This window comes from Oncorhynchus tshawytscha, linkage group LG26, assembly GCF_018296145.1.
Source record: "Oncorhynchus tshawytscha isolate Ot180627B linkage group LG26, Otsh_v2.0, whole genome shotgun sequence".
In the NCBI taxonomy this organism is placed as follows: Eukaryota; Metazoa; Chordata; class Actinopteri; order Salmoniformes; family Salmonidae; genus Oncorhynchus; species Oncorhynchus tshawytscha.
The window spans coordinates 7779133-7803548 of NC_056454.1; the positions used below are offsets into that span (position 1 = coordinate 7779133).

Below are 24416 nucleotides of genomic sequence, written 5' to 3' on the forward strand. Positions count from 1 at the left end.
AGAGCTGTCAAAGGACACAAGAAACAAAATTGTAGACCTGCACCAGGCTGGGAAGACTGAATCTGCAATAGGTAAGCAGCTTGGTTTGAAGAAATCAACTGTGGGAGCAATTATTAGGAAATGGAAGACATACAAGACCACTGATAATCTCCCTCGATCTGGGGCTCCACGCACCAGATCGAGGGGGTCAAAATGATCACAAGAACGGTGAGCAAAATCCCAGAACCACACGGGGGGACCTAGTGAATGACCTGCAGAGATCTGGGACCAAAGTAACAAAGCCTACAATCAGTAACACACAACGCCGCCAAGGACTCAAATCCTGCAGTGCCAGACGTGTCCCCCTGCTTAAGCCAGTACATGTTCAAGCCCGTCTGAAGTTTGCTAGAGAGCATTTGGATGATCCAGAAGAAGATTGGGAGAATGTCATATGGTCAGATGAAACAAAATAGAACTTTTTGGTAAAAACTCAACTTGTCGTGTTTGGAGGACAAAGAATGCTGAGTTGCATCCAAAGAACACCATACCTAATTTGATGAAACGTGGCTGGGTCTTATAGCATGACAATGATCCCAAACACACCGCCTTGGCAACGAAGGAGTGGCTTCGTAAGAAGCATTTCAAGGTCCTGGAGTGGCCTAGCCAGTCTCCAGATCTCAACCCCATAGAAAATCTTTGGAGGGAGTTGAAAGTCCGTGTTGCCCAGCAACAGCCCCAAAACATCACTGCTCTAGAGGAGATCTGCATGGAGGAATGGGCCAAAATACCAGCAACAGTGTGTGAAAACCTTGTGAAGACTTACAGAAAATGTTTGACCTCTGTCATTGCCAACAAAGGGTATATAACTAAGTATTGAGATAAACTTTTGTCATTGACCAAATACTTATTTTCCACCATAATTTGCAAATAAATTCATTAAAAATCCTACGTGATTTTCTGGATTTTTTTCTCATTTTGTCTGTCATAGTTGAAGTGTACCGATGACGAAAATTATAGGCCTCTCATCTTTTTAAGTGGGAGAACTTGCACAATTGGTGGCTGACTAAATACTTTTTTGCCCCACTGTATAGTGCCTTCAGAAAGTATTAATACCCCTTGACTTATTCTAAATTTTGTTGTGCTAAAGCATGAATTCAAAAATCATTAATTATATTTTGTCTTACCCATCTAAACACAATACCCTATAAAAACAAAGTGAAAACATGTTTTTAGAAATGTTTGCACACGGTAGATTAAGCAATATTTCCATATTTTCAAAATTCTTCAAGCTCAGTCAAAATTGGTTGTTGATCATTGCTAGACAACCATTTTCAAGCAGATTATAACTCAGCGAATGTGTTTAGACTCAGCCACATTCGCTGTCTTCTTGGTAAGGAACTCCAGGGTAGATTTGACCTTGTGTTTTTGGTTCTTGTCCTGCTGAAAATGTAAATTCCTCTCCCAGAGTCTGGTGGAAAATTCATCTCCCAGTGTCTGGTGGAAAATTCATCTCCCCAGTGTCTGGTGGAATATTCATCTCCCCAGTGTCTGGTGGAATATTCATCTCCCCAGTGTCTGGTGGAATATTCATCTCCCCAGTGTCTGGTGGAATATTCATCTCCCCAGTGTCTGGTGGAATATTCATCTCCCCAGTGTCTGGTGGAATATTCATCTCCCCAGTGTCTGGTGGAATATTCATCTCCCCAGTGTCTGGTGGAATATTCATCTCCCCAGTGTCTGGTGGAATATTCATCTCCCCAGTGTCTGGTGGAATATTCATCTCCCCAGTGTCTGGTGGAAAATTCATCTCCCCAGTGTCTGGTGGAAAATTCATCTCCCCAGTGTCTGGTGGAAAATTCATCTCCCCAGTGTCTGGTGGAAAATTCATCTCCCCAGTGTCTGGTGGAAAATTCATCTCCCCAGTGTCTGGTGGAAAATTCATCTCCCCAGTGTCTGGTGGAAAATTCATCTCCCCAGTGTCTGGTGGAAAATTCATCTCCCCAGTGTCTGGTGGAAAATTCATCTCCCCAGTGTCTGGTGGAAAATTCATCTCCCCAGTGTCTGGTGGAAAATTCATCTCCCCAGTGTCTGGTGGAAAATTCATCTCCCCAGTGTCTGGTGGAAAATTCATCTCCCAGTATCTGGTGGAAAGCAGGCTGAACCAGGTTTTCCTCTAGAATTTTGCTTGTGCTCCATTCCATTCAATTTATTTTTTATCCTGAAAAACTCCCCAGACATTAACGATTACAGGCATACCCAAAAACATTATGCAGCCACTACTATGCTTGAAAATATGGAGAGTGGTACTAAGGTGTTGTATTGGATTTGCCCCAAACATAACTTTTTGTCCTGAATGCAAAAGTGTTAATTGATTTGCCACTTTTTTTTCAGTATTACTTTAGTGCCTTGTTACAAACATGATGCATGTTTTGGAAAATAAAAATTCTGTACAGGCTCCCTTCTTTTCACCCTTTCAATTAGGTTATTTTGCTCCATCCTCAGTCTTCTCCTCTCATAGCCATTAAACTCTGTAACTGATTTAGTCACCATTGGCCTCATGGTCAAATCCCTGAGCAGTTTCCTTCCACTCTGGCAATTGAGAAGGGAGCCTTCATAAGAAGGGCGCCTGTATCTTTGTAGTGACTAGGTGTATCAATACATCAACCAAAGTGTAATAATGTCACCATGCTCAAAGGGATATTCAATCTCTGCTTTATTTTTATCCATCTGCTAATAGGTGCCCTTGCGAGGCATTGGAAAACCTCATTGGTCTTTGAGGTTGAATCTGTGATCGACCTTACAGATAATTGTATGTTTGGGGTACAGAGATGAGTTAGTAATTTTAAAAAATCATGTTAAACACTATTATTACACACAGAGTGAGTCCATGCAACTTATTATGTGATTTGTTAAGCAATGTTTTACTCCTGAACTTATTTAGACTTGCAGTAATAAAGGGGTTGAATACTTATTGACTCAAAACATTTCAGCTTTTCATTTTTAATTAATTTGTATACATTTTAAAATACATAATTTCACTTTGACATTATGGGGTATTGTTTGTAGGACAACAGAAAAAAAAAATCTATTTAGTCCATTTTTATTTCAGGCTATAACAAAATGTGGAAAAAGTCAAGGGGTGTGAATACTTTCTGAAGGCACTGTAAACTTCCCTTTTTAATATATGTTTTACTTTCCATTGCCTTTTTTTGTGTCAGAGTAGCCTGGTGCCAGATCTGTATGTGCCATATTGCCAACTCTTATGGCTGTTGTAATGATAAACAAAGAATATGAGTTGGCAAGACCGCACACACAGATCTGGGACCAGTCAGAGTGGTTGAATATAGAACTGCGTCGTCTTAATCTACCGGGGTGTGGGGTTTTGATATTGAAAGGAAAAATACTGGTTAGGCAGGACCTGATGACTAATCAAGGGATTGTAATCCCAAATCTTGTGGGAGAGCAGGAGATGAAGGTCACAACTCCAAAAACAAAACAGGAACATTGCGAAATACAAAATATCCACTATATTGTTTTAACAATGACAACTACTGCTTCAACTTTACTCAACATGTTCACAAAATACTATTCTAAATGTACAACAGCCTCAGCAGTGGCACTTTATTATCTTTGTCAATGTTTCCTATTAGGCATGGGTGTGGTAAGGCATGGATGAATGAAACCTCCTGCAACATAATCACACAACTATGACGTCAACACTTCAAATCACCAAAAATATTCCCATGATGTCTCTAAATATTAATGTGTCCACAGGAATGGATTAAGAACACTGCTCTATAGCCTACAGTTATTTGGGGACACAGTAGTCAATGTGGCACTGACGACTGCCTTTGGCAAAACAGAGGCCCAACATTCACTGCAATTTGGCAATAAACCACAGCTTGATTCAAACGCAAGAAAGAATACGGGGGTGAAAGCTTCTGCACTGCATATTACACTCCCAAACAATACAGCCACTGCACTACTTTGTTATTTCCCAACAATGGAATGCAATGTTAGCTATTACTATTATTGAGGCAGAAAGTGGCTGGAAAATGATGACAAATGACTCTTCTACAGGTTTGACCATAACACTATATTGCTATAACAATCATACAAGTAGGCTAGTGCTGAGCATCTGGTCTTAGTGGGTAATTAGTATGCTCATACACACATTTAAAATAGGCCTATGTAGGCTCTATTCTTAAGAGTGCTTTGCTTTAACTGTGTTTGCTTTAAGTCAAACAAAACCTTCCAGACATGAACTCCCCCAAGGACATGAACAGCTGTAGCCTAGATGAGTTAATTCATTATGTAAAATGTGTAGAAACGCCTACTGATCCAGCAGGACAAATTTAATTTTGTGTGTGACTGAGTGCGTGTGTGTATGTGCATATTTTTCATCTTATGTCAGCCAGAGTACCACATAACATAACTTTCTTTCCACATATGGGGAACAACCTCTGCCTACATCAACAGCATACCAATACATACCCAAGTTGCCATATTCAATGTTTTCAACTCGTTGTGGATCACTTGTGTTTCGTTATCCAGAAAGTTCATAGCCGTTCCAATTCGGATATCTTTCCACTTGCGGTTTTTCTTCCACCAAATGATCAGCATCATACACAAGAGGATCCAGATGACGCTGAGGCCGAGGTACCCTGTCAAATACACTGGATAAAAGACCAATAGCGCTCTCCCGAAGTACATCAGAAATTCCATCAAGAGTTGGTTGACCACGCTCGGGCTCAACGTCCCGGTGCTTCCCGGGACAGTGCGCTCGCCGAATCCTCCTCCCTGGACGGTTCCTTTTGAATCGCCTGAATTCATTTTGTCAGTAGGTGAAGCTCTGGGTGTAGTAGTCGGTACGGGTAGCTGTTCGGCCATATGGGCCCTACTGAAGTCCTTTTGCGCTCCTAAAAAATGTGTTACGCTGCATTGCAATGTCCTGACTGTTGAAGTCAAATCAAATCTATTGATTTGGTAGCATTGGCTGTTGACTGATATCTGAGTCAAATCTAGTAGTTGGGAACTTCCGTATTTGTACCTGCACAGGTGGCTACGCCCAAAAGCCTCTCCTAACCTGACACCTCGAGGCATCCTCTGGTGCGTTCAGTTCGCTTGAAAGTTTGCTACGTTGCGGAACAGTTTGTACTGAATGACACGTTTTCACCAAAAGTTATTGAAAATACTTTGATGTGTGTTTGGTGGGTGTGTCTTGAAGCAATGAGTGTCGTATTTAAAGGGCGGTGGCCATGCTGACAGCGTTCCCCAACCCCTCCCCAAATTTCAACTGGTCGATCAGTACACCACCATTTCCGTTAAATTGAACGTTTCAAAACGTACACACATACTGAATGCAATCCAGCTGATGCCCCTGCAGCCAGTAATTAAAACTAGCCCCTGTCTAAAAACATAGCGCTTAGATTTCACTTAACAAAGAATGTAGTAAAACTGGTTTTCCATTTCAAGACTCTCTTTTCTGCAATGTCTAATCTAGGTAACTATGCCTTGGCAACATGTCACACTAGGGCTGTGCATAGACCTTGTGGGGGTATGTGCTAAAACATATATAAAAAATATTGTGGCCTACCATTAATATATCCAACCCAACATTTGTTTCCACTATCATGTATTCCAGTGGGGTTCAAACCTTTTGACCCACTACCCCAAAAAAGAGTGGTACAAAACCTGCTACAAGTGTGCAAGCACACACTTGCAATGCCCGCAATTTCTACACAAATGTATTCTGTCATTACAGCCTAATGCCTCGATCACACCAACAGACTTATTCCATGTTGGTATACCAGAAGTACATTCATTTCAATGCAACACTGTGTTCGCCTTGCAGCGTTGCAGAGGCAGTTGCAGTGCGTTCTATATGTAACAGTTTTAGCTTCCGTCCCGCTCCTCGAACCAGGGACCCTCTGCACACATCAACAACAGTGACTCTCGAAGCATTGGTACCCATCGCTCCACAAAAGCCACAGCCCTTGGAGAGCAAGGGAAACAACTACTTCAAGGTCTCAGAGCAAGTGACATCACTGATTGAAACACTATTAGCACACACCCCACCAACCATTTCACACCAGTTACACTCACCCCCCTTTTCCACAGCAACCAGTGATCCAGGTCAACAGCATCAATGTAACAGTTTAGCTTCCATCCCTCTACCCTACCTGGGCTTGTACCAGGGACCCTCTGCACACATCAACAACAGCCCCCCTCGAAGCATCATTACCCATCACTCCACAGAAGCCACTGCCCTTGTAGAGCAAGGGAAACAACTACTTCAAGGTCTCCGAGCAAGTGATGTCACCAATTGAAAAGCTATTAGCTTAACTAGCCAGCCATTTCACATCGGTTACACATATATTGGATTTATCGATAGTATGCATCAAACTGTATGTGTAGATGGCTTGACAGAAATGGCAGCAGAAGGGGAATGTTGAACCTTTGTTGCACATATATCCAGACAATGCTGTGTTCAATTTTGCGCAATCAAGCTGTTGGTGCCGATCTAGGCGTAACCCCTTGTTGGTGTGTACTAGCTAGTTAGCTAGAGTTGTACTAGATAGATAGGGTGTAGTAGCTAGGTAGCATGTGTTTACAAGCTAGATAGCTAGTGTGTACTAGCCATAGAGAATGATAGAGTTTTCTAGTGACCAAAAGGCAATTTTAGCATGGGCAGCGCCATTGAGTGTACACCATGCTTCTGCCATTTTAATGTCACTCTAGCCAGCCTTCTAACCGTTTGTATTCTTATTTCAAAATAATCCTACATGCTGTGTAGTGAAAGAGTGCACTGCTATTTAATCAAATTTAATATGTTAATCAGATTTAATATGTGTAAAAGAAGGTATCACATTTTTGCTTTAGTTTATTGAAGAGAGTTGTATCTTTGTAAATGCGCTCCACAAACATGTCATCATGGGCACAGGACAACACAATCCCACCATTCAATACCTGTGACAATCAACTGCTCCTGAACTCAATAATATTAATGGCGCTCCTTCAACTTGTGTGTGCCATGCTCAACTTTGAGGTATCTACAGTCAATGTAGCTTGTTGTATTTGGGCCTTTTTCTTCTATAAGCCCGAATGAAGGTCTCTCAAGTGGGTAATATAACAGATGCACCTAGCCATGGTGCATTTCGATAACCAGTCCACACTTCCTGTAGTTCAGGTTGTTCATAGTTGAATAGTCCCTCAACACCTCTGTCTCCATTTACAGTATTCTCTTTATCTGTGCCATTTGACTAGTTCCTCTCAGCTATGTTTTCAGCTGTGCTTTGCACTCTCACATGGCTGACTTCCCTAAAAGTAGAAGCAGTCACTCCTCAAGGAGTGCCACTCAGGCATTTCACTTGGACTTCTTGTGGCTCCTTCAATCGCATGTGACTGTGACATAGACACAGACATATATTTCAGGTGTAACTGCTCTTGATTGGTTAACGCATACAGTATGCATGGTCTGTTGCCCTTAACTTCATATGGCTGCAGGGGCAGTATTGAGTAGCTTGGATGAAAAGGTGCCCATTGTAAACAGCCAGCTCCTCACTCTCAGTTGCTAATATATGCATATTATTATTAGTATTGGATAGAAAACACGCTAAAGTTTCCAAACCTGTCAAAATATTGTCTGTGAGTATAACAGAACTGATATTGCAGGCGAAACCCTGAGGAAAATCAAAACAGGAAGTGGCTTCTATTTTGAAAACTCCATGTTCCGTAGCCTCCCTTTGCTGGATTTAAAGGGATATGAACCAGATTCCTTTTCCTATCGCTTCCTCAAGGTGTCAACAGTCTTCAGACATAGTTTCAGGCTTTTAATTTGAAAAATGAGCCAGAACGATAACATCGCGTCAAGTGGTCACATGAGTTTTGCTCGTGCAATAGAGTTTGGATAGGTATTGCTTTTCCCTCTCCTACTGTGAAAGACATTTGCAGTTGATATATTATCGATTATATATTTTAAAAACAACCTGAGGATTGATTATAAAAAACGTTTGACATGGTTCTGTGGATATTATGGAAACTATTTGGAATTTTCGTCTGCGTTGTCGTGACCACTCTTTCCTGTGGATTTCTGAACATAATGCGACAAACAAACGGAGGTATTTTGGATATAAAAAATCATCTTTAGGGAACAAAAGGAACATTTGTTGTGTAACTGGGAGTCTTGTGAGTGAAAACATCTGAACATCATCAAAGGTAAACGATTCATTTGATTGCTTTTCTGATTTTTGTGACCAAGCTTCCTGATGCTAAGTGTACTTAATGTTTCGTCGTGCGATCAATAAATTTACACAAACGCTTGGATTGCTTTCGCTGTAAAGCATAATTTCAAAATCTGACACGACAGGTGGATTAACAAAAGGCTAAGCTGTGCTTTCCTATATTGCACTTGTGAATATAAATATTAGTAGTAATATTTATTGAATGTAGCGCTATGCTATTCAGCGGTTGTTGATGACACTTATCCCGATTGGGGGATTGTAACCATAGCAAGTTAACTGGTAGCCCTGTAGTGGCATTTCGAATCAAATCAAATGTTATTTGTCACAAGCACCAAATACCTTACAGTGAAATGCTTACTTACAAGCCCTAACCAAAAATGCAGTTAAAAAAATAAAAAATACCCCCCAAAAATAAGAATAAGAAATAAAAGTAAGAAATAATTAAAGAGCAGCTGTAAAATAACAATAGTCATCAGATATGTCATCAGAGCGCGCAACAGAACATTATACTGTCTACACACGGTTTGTTGTTTATATTAAAACCTTTGCATTAAATAAATTATAATCTGAACTAAAGTTTTGTTGCTAAGGATTTCACAACGCGGTTAGCCTATACTTTTATTTCCTTTGTTTTGTCATTATTTAGTATGGTCAGGGCGTGAGTTGGGGTGGGCAGTCTATGTTTGTTTTTCTATGATTTGGGTATTTCTATGTTTCGGTCTAGTATGGTTCTCAATCAGAGGCAGGTGTCATTAGTTGTCTCTGATTGAGAATCATACTAGGTAGCCTGGGTTTCACTGTGTTTTTGTGGGTGATTGTTCCTGTCTCTGTGTTTGCACCAGATAGGGCTGTTTTAGGTTTCACGGTTCTTGTTTTTGTATTCAGTTGTTCATGTGTACATTTACATATTAAAAGAACCATGGACACTTACCACGCCGCATATTGGTCCTCTGATCCTTTTCGCCTCTCCTCTTCAGAAGAAGAGGAGGAAATCCCTTACAGAATCACCCACCAACCAAGGACCAAGCGGCGTGGTAAAAGACAGCGACGACAGCAGCAGCAACAACAGCGGCCAGCATCACAGGACTCCTGGACATGGGAGGAGATACTGAACGGAGAGGGACCCTGGGGAATATCGCCGCCCGAAAGCAGAGCTGGAGGCAGCGAAAGCTGAGCGTCGGCGATATGAGGAGGCAGCACGGCAGTGCGACAGGTACGAGAGGCAGCCCCCAAAATTTTTTGGGGGGGCACACGAGGAGTGGAGCTAAGCCAGGTAGCAGACCTGAGCTCACTCCTCGTGCTTATTATAAGCAGCGGGTTACTGGTCAGGCACAGTGTTATGCGGTTAAGCGCACGGTGTCGCCAGTACGTGGCCATAGCCCGGTGCGCTATAGGGCAGCCCCCCGAGAGTGTCATGCGAGTGCGGGCATCGAGCCAGGGCGTATGGTGCCTGCTCAGCGGGTCTGGTCGCCGGTACGCAGTTTTTGTCCAGGGTATCCTGCGCCGGCTCTGCGTGCTGTGTCTCCGGGGCGCTGGGAGGTTACAGTGCGTCCTCTGCCTGCGCTCCGCTCGTGCCGGGCAAATGTTGGAGTGGAGCCTAAGGGAGAGGTGCGCGTAGTAAGCACTAGATTTCCCGTGCTTACCCACAGCCCGGTTCAACCTGTGCCTGCACTCTGGAGGGTCCGGGCTAGAGTAGTTGTCCAGCCTGGGGAAGTGGTGCCAAGGCTGCGCACCAGAGCTCCAGTGCTCCCCCACAGCCCGGTCCTTCAGGTGCCTCCTCCTAACACCAAGCCTCCTGAAGGTCTCCCCAGCCTGGTGGTTCCTGTGGCAGCCCCACGCACCAGGCTGTCTCTCTGTCTCCTCCCTGCAGGTGGTCCTGTCTGTCCGGCGCTGCTGCCGGAGTCCCCCGCCTGTCCGGCGCTGCTGCCGGAATCTCCCGCCTGTCCGGCGCTGCTGCCAGAGCCCCTCAGCCCAGAGGCGCCAGAGCCCCTCAGCCCAGAGGCGCCAGACTCCCTCAGCCCAGAGGCGCCAGAGCTTCCGCCCCTCTATACCGAGCTGCCCCTCTGTCCAGAGCTTCCGCCCCTCTGTCCCGAGCTGCCCCTCTGGCCCGAGCTGCCCCTCTGTCCAGTGGGGTCATTGAGAAGGGTAGCCATGGTTAGAAAGCCACGGAGGCGGACAATAAGGCGGACTAAGATGATGGTGAAGTGGGGTCCGCGTCCCGCGCCAGAGCCGCCACCGCGGACAGACGCCCACCCAGACCCTCCCCTATAGGTTAAGGTTTTGCGGCCGGAGTCCGCACCTTTGGGGGTACTGTCACGTTCTGACCTTTATTTCCTTTGTTTTGTCATTATTTAGTATGGTCAGGGCGTGAGTTGGGGTGGGCAGTCTATGTTTGTTTTTCTATGATTTGATTTGTATCATTCTCAATTTCATTAGTTGTCTCTGATTTTCTTAGGTAGCCTGGGTTTCACTGTGTTTTTGTGGGTGATTGTTCCTGTCTCTGTGTTTGCACCAGATAGGGCTGTTTTAGGTTTTCACGTTTCTTGTTTTTGTATTCAGTTGTTCATGTGTACATTTACGTATTAAAAGAACCATGGACACTTACCACGCCGCATATTGGTCCTCTGATCCTTTTTGCCTCTCCTCTTCGGAAGAAGAGGAGGAAATCCCTTACAACGCATCCAATAAACCAGAGGATTCATGCCTTGAAACTTCATGTAGAGACAAGGTGGCTTTCTACCGAGTACACAGACTTGGAGCTTGGAGCGACAAGAACAAGGGGCCCCGACCGATGATTGCAAAATTTGAACACTACCTACAAAAGGAGCTGATCAAAAGCAGGGGAAGGGAGCTTAAAGGGACCAAATTCGGTCTCAATTACCAATTTCCAAGGGAGATAAATGAACGTCGTAAGAGACTGTATCCGGTACAAAGACAACAAAGGGAGAATGGTAAGCATGCCTTTATCCTTATGGACAACCTCTTTATAGATGGACAGCTATATTCCCAGACATCTCCATAACACTGTGGCTGTAGTAAATTCTACAGGGTCTATGAAAATAAAGAAGGTATGGGAACTGTAAAAATATCTGAACATTATGAAGTGGATATAAACACACACATCCTCAATTACATGCTTGCTTACACATACGGACTTATACGTACATACACACACACATCTGATCTTGCTCTCTTCTCTCACTCGCTCTTTCTCTATTTTCTCCTCTGTCCCTCTCGTCACGGCTCCTCCTCTGCAGTGCAGGGGTGGTTCCTCCTGCAGGCAGAGGAGGGTCGTTAGTGATTGGAGTCACCTGGGCTCTAAGTATTTAAACTGTGTCACTAATCACTTCTCTCTCTCTCTCTCTCCGCTCCTCCAGGTATGAACCTGTTTTGTTTGTTCTTTTATAGTTTTGCATAGTTTTCACGCAGTCATTCACACACAGATTCACGCATCCATGCACTTTACATACACCTTACATTATGATACTTCCACACCTCTGTCATTTTTCTTAGTTTAAAGTTAATAGTTTTGTTTACAATAAAGAACTTTTTAATTGGCCCATACCTGTTGTTCGCGTCCCCTCATTTTTGCCACAGGCTATGAGCTGGCCTGTGACACTCTACTGTGACACGCAGCCGTCTTCATCGACCTTGCCAAGGCTTTCGACTCTGTCAATCACCATATTCTTATCGACAGACTCAGTAGCCTCGGTTTTTCGGATGACTGCCTTGCCTGGTTCACCAATTACTTTGCAGACAGAGTTCAGTGTGTCAAATCGGAGGGCATGCTGTCCGGTCCTCTGGCAGTCTCTATGGGGGTGCCACAGGGTTCAATCCTCGGGCCAACTCTTTTCTCTGTATATATCAATGATGTTGCTCTTGCTGCGGGCGATTCCCTGATCCACCTCTACGCAGACGACACCATTCTATATACTTCCGGCCCGTCCTTGGACACTGTGCTATCTAACCTCCAAACGAGCTTCAATGCCATACAACACTCCTTCCGTGGCCTCCAACTGCTCTTAAATGCTAGTAAAACCAAATGCATGCTTTTCAACCGTTCGCTGCCTGCACCCGCAGGCCTGACCAGCATCACCACCCTGGATGGTTCCGACCTTGAATATGTGGACATCTATAAGTACCTAGGTGTCTGGCTAGACTGTAAACTCTCCTTCCAGACTCATATCAAACATCTCCAATCGAAAATCAAATCAAGAGTCGGCTTTCTATTCCGCAACAAAGCCTCCTTCACTCACGCCGCCAAACTTACCCTAGTAAAACTGACTATCCTACCGATCCTCGACTTCGGCGATGTCATCTACAAAATTGCTTCCAACACTCTACTCAGCAAACTGGATGCAGTTTATCACAGTGCCATCCGTTTTGTCACTAAAGCACTTTATACCACCCACCACTGCGACTTGTATGCTCTAGTCGGCTGGCCCTCGCTACATATTCGTCGCCAGACCCACTGGCTCCAGGTCATCTACAAGTCCATGCTAGGTAAAGCTCCGCCTTATCTCAGTTCACTGGTCACGATGGCAACACCCATCCGTAGCACGCGCTCCAGCAGGTGTATCTCACTGATCATCCCTAAAGCCAACACCTCATTTGGCCTTGTTCTCAACTAGCCTACCTGGTTAAATAAAGGTGAAATAAAAATAAAAATAAAAATTGTTGAAATGTTATAATTTAATGTTTATTGTTTGTCTATCTTTTTTTAAATGTATTTGTCTACAAGTTTATATATGTTTACAACAAGCAAGGGGAAGATATCAGAATAGGGGCATTGGGGAATAGTAACATATTGTACGGAATTCATTTGTATTGTAGTGAAGCTGTCTCTAGAGTAATGCAAGGTCTCTTTCATGATCATGTGAAATGTCAATTGCTATGGAAATGCTGGGATGTGTTTTTCAATTATGTTAAAGGTAATTAGGATGCCACTCTGATGGTGATACGATATGGATTACAATTATCATCATGAATATTAAGGCTACAATATCACTACATGTTACACACATAGACACTCAACCATGCAAATTGGCAGAGTTATTATTTATTTGAACATCATCATCTTACTTTTATACAGACATCGTACACACTCTCACTATATTACATCCAATATCATACACATCAACCTACTCAGATTTGCTACACACATAATATCTTGTCTCAATTTTTTAACATCTGTGGCATTGGCTCACATGCAAACAGGCAAGGGAATAAAACAAATATTGCCATAACCTATTTCTTGAATTCTAAATATCAGACATTTGAAAACTCTAGTTTTGACCTTCATAATACCTCTGATGGCAGTAACTTTACAAGCACTAATTATGGTCAATTTAGACTGAGAATGATATCTAGTTATGGTAAGGGGTGAAATAAGTATAGCCAGTTATAATTGTAACGGTTTAGCAGATTATAAAAAAAGAAGATCAGTCTTTACATGGCTAAAAGAAAAGGAATATAACACATACTGTTTACAGGAAACTCACTCTACACCCTTAGATGAAGTTGCGTGGTAAAAGGAATGGGGTGGTGAAATAATTTTCTGTCGTGGACAAAGGAACTCAGAAGGTGTGATGATATTAATTAACAAAAATTTTGATCTGAATGTGCAAATAGTCAGGAATGATTCGCAAGGAATGTGGATCCTTTTGAATATGAAAGTGGACAAAAAAGAGATTTGGATCATTAATCTATATGGTCCAAATCAGGATGATCCACACTTCTTCGAAAACATTTAAACTAATTTATTGAACTTACAGGCAACAAATGATCTAATCATTATGGTAGGAGACTAAACACAGTGTTAAGTACCTCAATGGACCGTAAAGGTAATCACTCTACAAACTATCATCACCGTGCCCTTAAGGAAATCACAAATATTATAGACACATTAGAAATAGTGGATATTTGGAGACTAAAAAACCCCGACCTAGTGAGATATACATGGAGGAGACTTCAAGCTAGTCGTCCTGACTATTTTCTTGTCTCTTTCTCTCTTGCATCAAAGGTTAAAAAACGTTTAATAGGAGACAGAATGCGATCAGATATCATCTAATTGGCATTCACGTAACTCTTAGAGATTTTCCACTTGGACGGGGATATTGGAAATTTAATCAAAGTTTACTGGAGGACAACTTATTTTTTAACTAAGACAAAATTATTTATAACTGAATTTTTCCAGTATAATAAAGGTTCCGAAAATCCCCTTATTGTTAGGGATACCATTCAATTCAATATTCATCAATAATAAAAAGCAGTTTCTGGCTAAAGATATAAGACTAACAAGCAAAATCCATGAACTAATAATACAGGTAGATAGCAATAAAAAAAATGATACTACAGAGATACAAAATAAATTAGAGGAAAAACAAAAAGAACTTGAGGAACGTATTGAAGAATGATCTAATGTAATCTATTTAAAAAAATTAAGCAAACTGGATGGAATATGGAGAAAATGCAGAAAATTCTTCCTGAGTCTCCAATACATGAACGCTAACAAAAAGAATTTGCAGAAACTCGTTACTGAAGGTGTAGTCATCTATGATTCTCTGAAATATATTTTAAAAGAGCTAATTATTTTAGGCAGATGTTCTCTTTTCCGTCACATTCTCTCTCACAGAATGAAGATTATGGTAAAGAATTCTTTCCAAATAATACTGGGGCAGCGGTTAGTCGAGGTAATTGAGGTAATATGTACATGAAGGTAGAGTTATTAAAGTTACTATGTATAGATAATAACAGAGAGTAGCAGCAGTGTAAAAGAGGGGGGAGGCAATGCAAATAGTCTGGGTAGCCATTTGATTAGATGTTCAGGAGTCTTATGGCTTGGGGGTAGAAGCTATTTTATAAGCCTCTTGGACCCAGACTTGGAGCTCCGGTACCGCTTGCCATGTGGTAGCAGAGAGAACAGTCTAAGACCAGGGTGGCTGGAGTCTTTGACAATTTTTAGGGCCTTCCTCTGACACCGCCTGGTATAGAGGTCCTGGATGGCAGGAAGCCTGGCCCCAGTGATGTACTGGGCCGTACGCATTACCCTCTGTAATGCTTTGCGGTCGGAGGCCGAGTAGTTGCCATACCAGGCAGTGATGCAACCAGGATGCTCTAGATGGTGCAGCTGTAGAACCTTTTGAGGATCTGAGGACTCATGCCAAATATTTCCAGTCTCCTGAGGGGGAATAGGTTTTGTCGTGCCCTCTTGACGACTGTCTTGGTGTGCTCGGACCATGTTAGTTTGCTGGTGATGTTGAGGATCAGCGTGGAGAATGTGTTGTTATCTACCCTTACCACCTAGGGGCAACCCATTAGGATGTCCAGGATCCAGTTGCAGAGGGAGGTGTTTAGGCCCAGGCTCCTTAGCTTAGTGATGAGTTTTGAGTGCACTATGGTGTGGAACTCTGAGCTGTAGTCAATGAATAACATTCTCACATAGGTGTTCCTTTTGTCCAGGTGTGAAAGGGCAGTGTGGAGTGCAATAGAGATTGCATCATCTGTGGATCTGTTGGGGACCCACTCCAATGCATATTGGAGTAGGTTTAGGGTTTCTGGGATAATGATGTTTATATGAGCCATGACCAGCCTTTCAAAGCACTTCATGCCTACAGATGTGAGTGCTACGGGTTGGTAGTCAATTAGGCAGGTTACCTTAGTGGTCTTGGGCACAGGGACTATGGTGGTCTGCTTGAAACATGTTGGTATTATAGACTCAGACAGGGAGAGGTTGAAAATGTCATTGAAAATACTTGCCAGTTGGTCAGCGCATGCTCGGAGTACACGTCATGGTAATCCGTCTGGCCATTCGGCCATGAACTGTTTAATGGTCTTACTCACAACGGCTGCGGAGGGTGTGATTACACAGTCGTCCAGAACAGCTGATGCTCTTATGCATGTTTCAGTGTTACTTGCCTTGAAGCGAGCATAGAAGTAATTTTGCTCGTCTGGTAGGCCCGTGTCACTGGGCAGCTCTTGGCCGTGCTTCCTTTTGTAGTCTGTAATAGTTTGCAAGCCCTGCCACATCCGACGAGCATCGGAACCAGTTTAGTACGATTCGATCTTAATCCTGTAAAGACGCTTTGCATTTTTTATGGTTCCTTGAAAGCTGCAGCTCTACCTATTAGCTCAGTGCGGATGTTGCCTGTAATCCATGGCCTCTGGTTGGGGTATGTACGTACAGTCACTGTGGGGATGACGTCATCGATGCACTTATTGAAGAAGCCAGTGACTGAAGTCGTGTACTTTTCAATGCCATCGGAAGAATCCCGGAACATATTCCAGTCTGTACTAGCAAAACAGTCCTGTAGCTTAGCATCTGCTTCACCTGACCACTTTTTTATTGACCAAGTCACTGGTGCTTCCTGCTATCATTTTTGCTTGTATGCAGGAATCAGGAGGATATAATTATGGTCAGATTTGCAAAATGGAGGGCGAGGGAAACCTTTGTACGCATCTCTGTGTGTGGAGTAAAGGTGGTCTAGAGTTTTTTTCCCTCTGGTTGCACATGTAAGATGCTGGTGGAAATTTGGTCAAACGGATTTAAGTTTCCCTGCGTTAAAGTCCCCGGCCACTAGGAGCACCGCCTCTGGATGAGCGTTTCCCTGTTTGCTGATAAGAGAGAACGCTGTCTGCATGCTCTTTTTTCAAGGATGGAGTCGGCTAGCGTTTTCCCTACAGAAATGCCCATGGTGCTGATCTGAAAATATACAAATTGTATGTGCAAAACCGATGAGGGACATTGTTACATTAGTGTAATGACAGTCTGCGGAGAGCAGAGGAGCACAAAAAGCATATCCATGAATGCACTACGTATGATGCATTCACCACTGTGCGGTACCAGTCAAATGACATACCTACTCATTCAAGGGGTTTTCTTTATTTTTACTGTTTTCTATTTTATAGAATAATAGTAAAGACATCAATACTACTAACAAAATAACACATATGGAATCATGTAGTAACCAAAAAAGTGTTAAAGAAATCAAAATATATTTTAGATTTTAGATTCTTCAAAGTAGCCACACTTTGCCTTGATGACAGCTTTGCCTGAATTCCCGACTTGGCAGCTTTACCTGGAATGTTTTTCCAACAGTCCTGAAGGAGTTCCTGAAGGAGTGCTGAACACTTGTTGGCTGCTTTTCCTTCACTCTGCGGTCCAACTCATCCCAAACCATCTCAATTGGGTTGAAGTCGGGTGATTGTGGAGACCAGGTCATCTGATGGATCACTCTCCTTTTTGGTCAAATAGCCCTTACACAGCCTGGAGGTGTGTTGGGTCATTGTACTGTTGAAAAACAAATGATAGTCCCACTAAGCGCAAACCAGATGGGATGGCGTATCACTGCAGAATGATGTGGCAGCCATGCTGGTTAAGTGTGCCTTGAATTCTAAATAAATCACAGACAGTGTCACCAGCAAAGCACCCCCACACCATCACACCTCCTCCTCCATGCTTCACATTGGGAACCACACATGCAGAGATCATCCGTACGCCTTCTCTGCGTCTCACAAAAACACAGCAGTTGGAAACAAAAATCTCACATTTGGAAAGGACAGATTTCTACCGGTCTAATTGCTTGTGTTTCTTGGCCCAATCTTCTTCTTCTTGGTGTCCTTTAGTAGTGGTTTCTTTGCAGAAATTTTACCATGAAGGCCTGATTCACACAGTCTCCTCTGAACAGTTGATGTTGAGATGTGTCTGTTACTTGAACTCCGTGAAGCATTTATTTGGGCTGCAATTTCTGGACTGGTACTCTAATGAACTTATCCTCTGCAGCAGAGGTGACTCTGGGTCTTCCTTTCCTGTGGCAATCCTCATGAGAGCAAGTTTCATCATAGCGCTTGATGGCTTTTGTGACTGCACTTGAAGAATCTTTAAAAATTCTTGACATTTTCTGGATTGACTGACCTTCATGTCATTAAGTAATAATGGACTGTCATTTCTTTTTGCTTATTTGAGCTGTTCTTTTCCATAATATGGACGGTCTTTTATCAAATAGGGCAATCTTCTGTATACCAACCCTACCTTGTCAAAACACAACTGATTGGCTCAAACGTATTAAGGAGGAAAGAAATTCCACAGATTAAACTTTTAACCAGGCACACCTGTTAATTGAAATGCATTCCGGGTAACTACCTCAAAAAGTTGGTTGGGAGAATGCAAAGAGTGTGCTGTCATCAAGGCAAAGGGTGGCTACATTGAAGAGTCTAAAATATAAAATATATTTTGATATGTTCAACACTTTTTTGGTTACTACATGATTCCATATGTGTTATTTCATAGTTTTGATGTCTTCACTATTATTCTGTAGAAAATAGTCAAAATAAAGCAAAACCCTTGAATGAGTAGGTGTGTCCAAACTTTTGACTGGTACAGTATATATAAAATAATTATGGACACGGCCGACGGTCCACAGTCCTTTTTTTCTCTCTGTTGTCATAATCATCTATATTGAGCATTTGGCATTTGCCAGTGGGCCTTCACAGTCAAACTCACATCATCAAAAAGAGTGAGACCTGCCATGACTCTGTCCATTAAAACAGAAAAACGGAAAGGTGGTGCCGAAAAAGTTAGAGACCAAAAATTGTCTCGAGACCCACTCTGCTAAATGTGTAAAATTTCTTTGCTAAAAGTTCTGGTTCTGCTGGTCAGAGTGTTGTGTCTGTGAGAAATGACAGATCAACTGCTTTGTTACCATCGGGTTAGGAAAAAACAGAGAAAGACACACTCACAGAAACAGACACATCATGTAGCCTACTGATGCCAGTTAGGCCTAATATTTTGACTGTATATTGTATGAAATATATTTCATACCTCCTATTGTAGGCTAATTAGGGAAGGGGGATTTGTGGGAACATTTAGACACTAGGCTACTTGCAATATAGCCTAACAAGGTCATTAGATTGGCTTTTATAACACATAGTTAAGGCTATGTATTTTAATTGTTATATCAATGTTTATTTGCTTCTGAATCTGAGTTTCTTCAGCCCAGTGAGAGAGTTTAGTAACAATTGACTGGTGTCGGATAACATTACATGGCCAATGCACTGAAGGCTGGAATGTCCCGCCTATCTTATTTCAATTGCTGAAAGACCAATCACTTATTGGCAGAAAGATACGCACTACTATACGCTGACAAACTAAGCACAATGCTAGAAATCTATCCGCATCCACATAAACTAGTGCCAGCATCGTTCTTTGACAAACACAGAAGGTTGTATATTGAATTCTACTGAAGAAAACAGAGGGAGAGAGACTGCCAGTTCCTTAATGTATTATAGGGCCAAACATTAAGGAACTCTCAGTCTCTCTCCTCTCTCTCTTTGTTTTCTTCTATTGAATTATATGTAACCTAATATTTAAACACTAAGAGGGCAGAGTTGAACACTTGAATGCACAAATTTGAAATATGTAGCCAGGCTGTAATAAAGGTATTATAGAAGTCAATGGGCATTTATTTATTCAGTGATTTTTTTTATTTGTCTAATATATGTGTTTATTCATTCTCAAATCGGGTGTATAACACTTTATTTTAAGGGTCCGTAATAAACCATTTATAAAGCATTTATAAATTGTGTTCAACATTTGTTATTAATTTGTCCCACATTAATAAACCATTTACCAATCATTAGTAAAGTATTTTTGCAGTCCCTAATCGATACTTTATAAATACTATGTCATGACGTTGGCCTGGGGGATAGGTTTATGACAGTCATAAATACCTCTTCCCTCCTTTTTCCTCTCTACCCTACTGAGGTTACATTTGCAAAACCCTTGGTTAACAAAGAGATTCTGGGAAAGTCAGAATGTGGGGGGAAATTAACTATATTCTGGTAATCCGAACAATTGAACATATGCGGTGGTACTTAATGAATATGATGTCAGTTCGGTTGTCATCTGAGACATTCTCATCAATGATAAGATGACAAACTCTACAGTGGAAAGTATACGCATCAGAGTTATCGATTCACATGGAATTGTTGTTCAATTTAAATGTTTGAATATGAAATTATTTGTGATGGGATGAAATGTGATTTTAGCTTCTAAAATGTGAGATGTGGGTTTTCATAAGATATTGCTGCTCAATCAGTGGCCCGCCCACGTGAAGAGACAGAGGTTGTAAACTATGACACACACCCCTTTTCTCCCTTCCAATATAAAGCCTTGATGACAACATAACTTGCTGTTCTGATGAGGTAGGATGATGGTCCTATGTCAGAATGGTTCATATAATAACTACAGAACGAAGCCAACATCAGCATGAGCTTTGGTTGCGAATAGTATGAACTTTTGAACTCTTATTCACGGCAGAAGTGATACCTCCTAGCAGTTGAGTTAGTGAACGCAGCTGCAAATGCAGGTTAGGAAGGAACAGACAGAGTATCCCATCTACCACACAACGATGTTACTACAACGTATCGAATTGACCACCAGAGACATTCTTCAAAGGACAAAGGACTCGGTTTGGCAACACGTTCTTCCATCTACCACCAACCTACTGGGGCGCAGCTCAGAGTAAATATTTATTGCATTTTCCTTTTCCAAATGGGCAGTAATTTAGAATGCATAAGATACTGTATTTACGATAGCACAGCTTTTTCCCTTTGTTCCTCAGTCTCCCGCTCTTTCACTCAACCCAGCCCCTTTTTCTTTGTGTAACAAGCTGTCATATCTGTTCCGCCTGCTAGGGACGTTTTCCTTTATGACGTAATCAAGTTATGATTTAATTATGTGTATGTGTGATTAGTTAGGTATTTAGTAAATAAATGATTAAACCCAATTTTGTATTGCTGATTCAAATTGTTAGCCAGGGTTCTTGCAGATAACCAAGAATTTACAACTTTCAGATGAGACTGAAGTAAAATGAAGATTAATGTTGACTGCTATGGATGTAAAATATTACTAGGTCTTTAAGAGTTTATTCGGAAGATAACAGCTCTATAAAAATTATTTTGTGGTGCCCGACTCTCTAGTTAAATACATTGACATGATTAGCTCAATCAGGTGATATTAATTACGGAGAAATTATTTGATCAAATAGCATGTCATATCACTTAATCCGGCATAGCCAAAGACACGACAACTATATAAATGTTTTGAGTGACCAGTGTAATTTGGGCATGCAATTGGTAGACATTCCTGCTGTACCTGGTGAAAGAACAAGCACACAACATAGGGATGTTTCAAGAGATACACTACATGGCTAGAAGTATGTGGACACCTACTTGTCAAACATCTCATTCCAAAATCCTGGGCATTAATATGGAGTTGGTCCACCCCTTTGCTGCTATAACAGCCTTCACTCTTCTGGGAAGGCTTTCCAATAGATGTTGGAACATTGCTGCTGGGACTTCCTTCCATTCAGCCACAAGAGCATTAGTGAGGTCGGGCGCTGATGTTGGGCGATTAGGCCTGGCTCGCAGTCTGCGTTCCAATTCATCCCAAAGCTGTTCGATGGGGTTGAGCTCAGGGCTCTGTGTAGCCAGTCAATTCTAAACATAAAGACTTAAAACTCAGGATTCTGTAAGAGCCTACCCCAATCAAGATATGTGTTTACTTATAGCTTCCTGTGCCAACCGGAAGTTCCTTAAAATGGTGTCATATGTGCTGTTTTGAAGGGTTAAAAAGGTCAGATCTTTTTAAAACTTCATATGTGTGATTAAGCAACCCTCATGAACTGTAAATCAGTCATTGTTCTCAACAGATGTCAAATAAAAGCTCTCTCACACACACACACACACACACACACACACACACACACACACACACACACACACACACACACACACACACACACAGCAAGGATGGAGTAACAAAGTGCGGTGCTTAAAGACACACAGAGCCTGCAATGACATTTCCATATTCTCAAGGCCGTGCCGAGTTCAACGAGATGCCCCGCTTGACCGTAGCTCGCTCTGAGTGCAGCGACCATGAAAAAAGTAAAAAAAGTAGGCCCAAAATTAAGCCTGGCCCTAAATTTAATTTGCTTTTGGGTGACAGTGAGAGAACCGTTAGGGTGAAGAAGCACAATTCGACCTCAGGTACGTTCCTGAGGTCCTCCCGATCTGTGCAAGCCTATCCTTGACCGTGTGGCATTAACCCTTAACAGTTAATCAGGGTTTTTTGATCTCACAGATTACAATGACATCTCTCCTCATAGGAATACATTGCCTGCTCCCCTAAATTCAACCTAGAGTATATGTGGGTTAATAATGCCTCATGAACCTGTCTTCGATGACAATCCATCAGGCCACTATGAGGTCTACCTGTGTCGATTCTAAGCTTCCTGAAGAAACCGGAAGTGGTTAAAATCACCCGAAAAGTGTTTTTCCATACCCAACCTGATGTTTGATAGAAATAGTGCATTCAACCCTGTGTAAATCAGTCAGTTCTTAACGTAAAGACTTAAAACTACAATCTTTCAAAATTTTACTCTTGGGTCTTGACTTGTGTTACATTTGCAATATGAAAAATGATGGTGGAGCGCACTCGCCGTGTGTTGGATTTTTGGAGTGTTACACTTGGAATTTGCCATATGGTATTTGCAATCAACTTTGAATGAAACAACGCCGAATTGAGTGGTATTGGACACTTTGTATATGTTTTGTATGGTGCTAATATGTTCCCATTCATTTTTGTACATTTCAGGGGGGGGTGTTCCCTTACATCATTTTAAAGATACACTTCTTGTTAATCCCACCACAGTGTCCGATTTAAAAAATGCTTTATGACGAAAGCACACCAAATGATTATGTTAGGTCACAGAAAAACACAGCCATTTTTCCAGCCAAAGAGAGGAGTCACAAAAAGCAGAAATAGAGAAATTAATCACTAACCTTTGATCTTCATCAGATGACACTCATAGGACTTCATGTTACACAATACATGTATGTTTTGTTCGATAAAGTTCATATTTAAAAGAAAAATATGAGTTTACATTGGCGCGTTATGTTCAGTAGTTCCAAAACATCCGGTGATTTTGCAGAGAGCCACATCAATTTACAGAAATACTCATAATTAACATTGCTAAAATATACAACTGTTATGCATGCAACTTTAGATAAACTTCTCCTTAATGCAACCACTGTTTCAGATTTCAAAAAAGCTTTACCGAAAAAGCATACCGTGCAATAATCTGAGTACAGCGCTCAGAGACCAAAAAAGCCAAACAGATATCCGCCATGTTGTGTAGTCAACAAAGTCAGAAATAGCATTATAAATATTCACTTACCTTTGATGATATTCATCAGAATGCACTCCCAGGAATCCCAGTTCCACAATAACTGTTTGATTTGTTTCGATGAAGTCCATTTATGTCCAAATACCTACTTTTTGTTCACGCGTTTAGCCCAGTAATCCAAATTCATGACGCGCGAGCAGATGAAAAGTCAAAAGGTTCTGTTACAGTCCGTAGAAACATATCAAACGATGTATAGAATCAATCTTTAGGATGTTTTTTTTAATCATAAATCAATAATGTTCCAATCGGAGAATTCCTTTGTCTGTAGAAATGCAATGGAAAGCAAGGTAACTCTCACGTGAATGCGCGTGGTCAGCTCATGACTCTCTGGCAGACCTCTGACTTAATCCCCTCTCATTCGTCCCCACCTCACAGTAGAAGCATTAAACAAGGTTCTAAAGACTGTTGACATCTAGTGGAAGCCTTAGGAAGTGCAATATGACCCCATAGACACGGTGTATTCAATAGGCAATGAGTTGAAAAACTACAAACCTCAGATTTCGCACTTCCTGGTTGGATTTCTTCTCAGGTTTTTGCCTGCCATATTAGTTCTGTTATACTCACAGACATCATTCAAACAGCTTTAGAAACTTCAGAGTGTTTTCTATCCACATATACTAATAATATGCATATCTTAGCTTCTGGGCCTGAGTAGCAGGCAGTTTACTCTGGGCACCTTATTCATCCAAGCTACTCAATACTGCCCCCAGCCATAAGAAGTTAAACCCTTTACAATGAAGATTTGTGAAGTTATTTGGATTTTTACGAATAATCTTTGAAAGACAGGGTCCTGAAAAAGGGATGTTTCTTTTTATGCTGATTTTAAATGCAGTGGCAACCTCAGGTGAGGTTGGGCAGAGCTGTTTTTCATGTTATTTTTGTATTAATACGTGTCAGTTTGAAAACAATGTAAAAAAAAGCTGCATACAAAATTGGTCTCTTTTTTGCT

The 24416-nt window shown here is 41.8% G+C and overlaps 1 protein-coding gene across 4 annotated transcripts in view; it reads right to left on the reverse strand.

The window, feature by feature from the left end:
• The window catches only part of esyt3 (extended synaptotagmin-like protein 3), a 38238-nt gene extending 33104 nt beyond the window's left edge, over window positions 1-5134 (reverse strand). The window contains exon 1 of one of the 4 annotated variants that reach the window (XR_002949534.2): window positions 4474-5134. Coding sequence is in view for 2 of the 4 variants with exons in the window: in XM_024388729.2 (XP_024244497.1) it covers window positions 4474-5082 (609 nt within the window). In the remaining 2 variants the exon portion in view is untranslated. The remainder of the gene's footprint in view (window positions 1-4473) is intronic. The other 3 variants (XR_002949535.2, XM_024388729.2, XM_024388730.2) reach the window with 3 other exon arrangements.
• Window positions 5135-24416: the final 19282 nt, after the last annotated feature.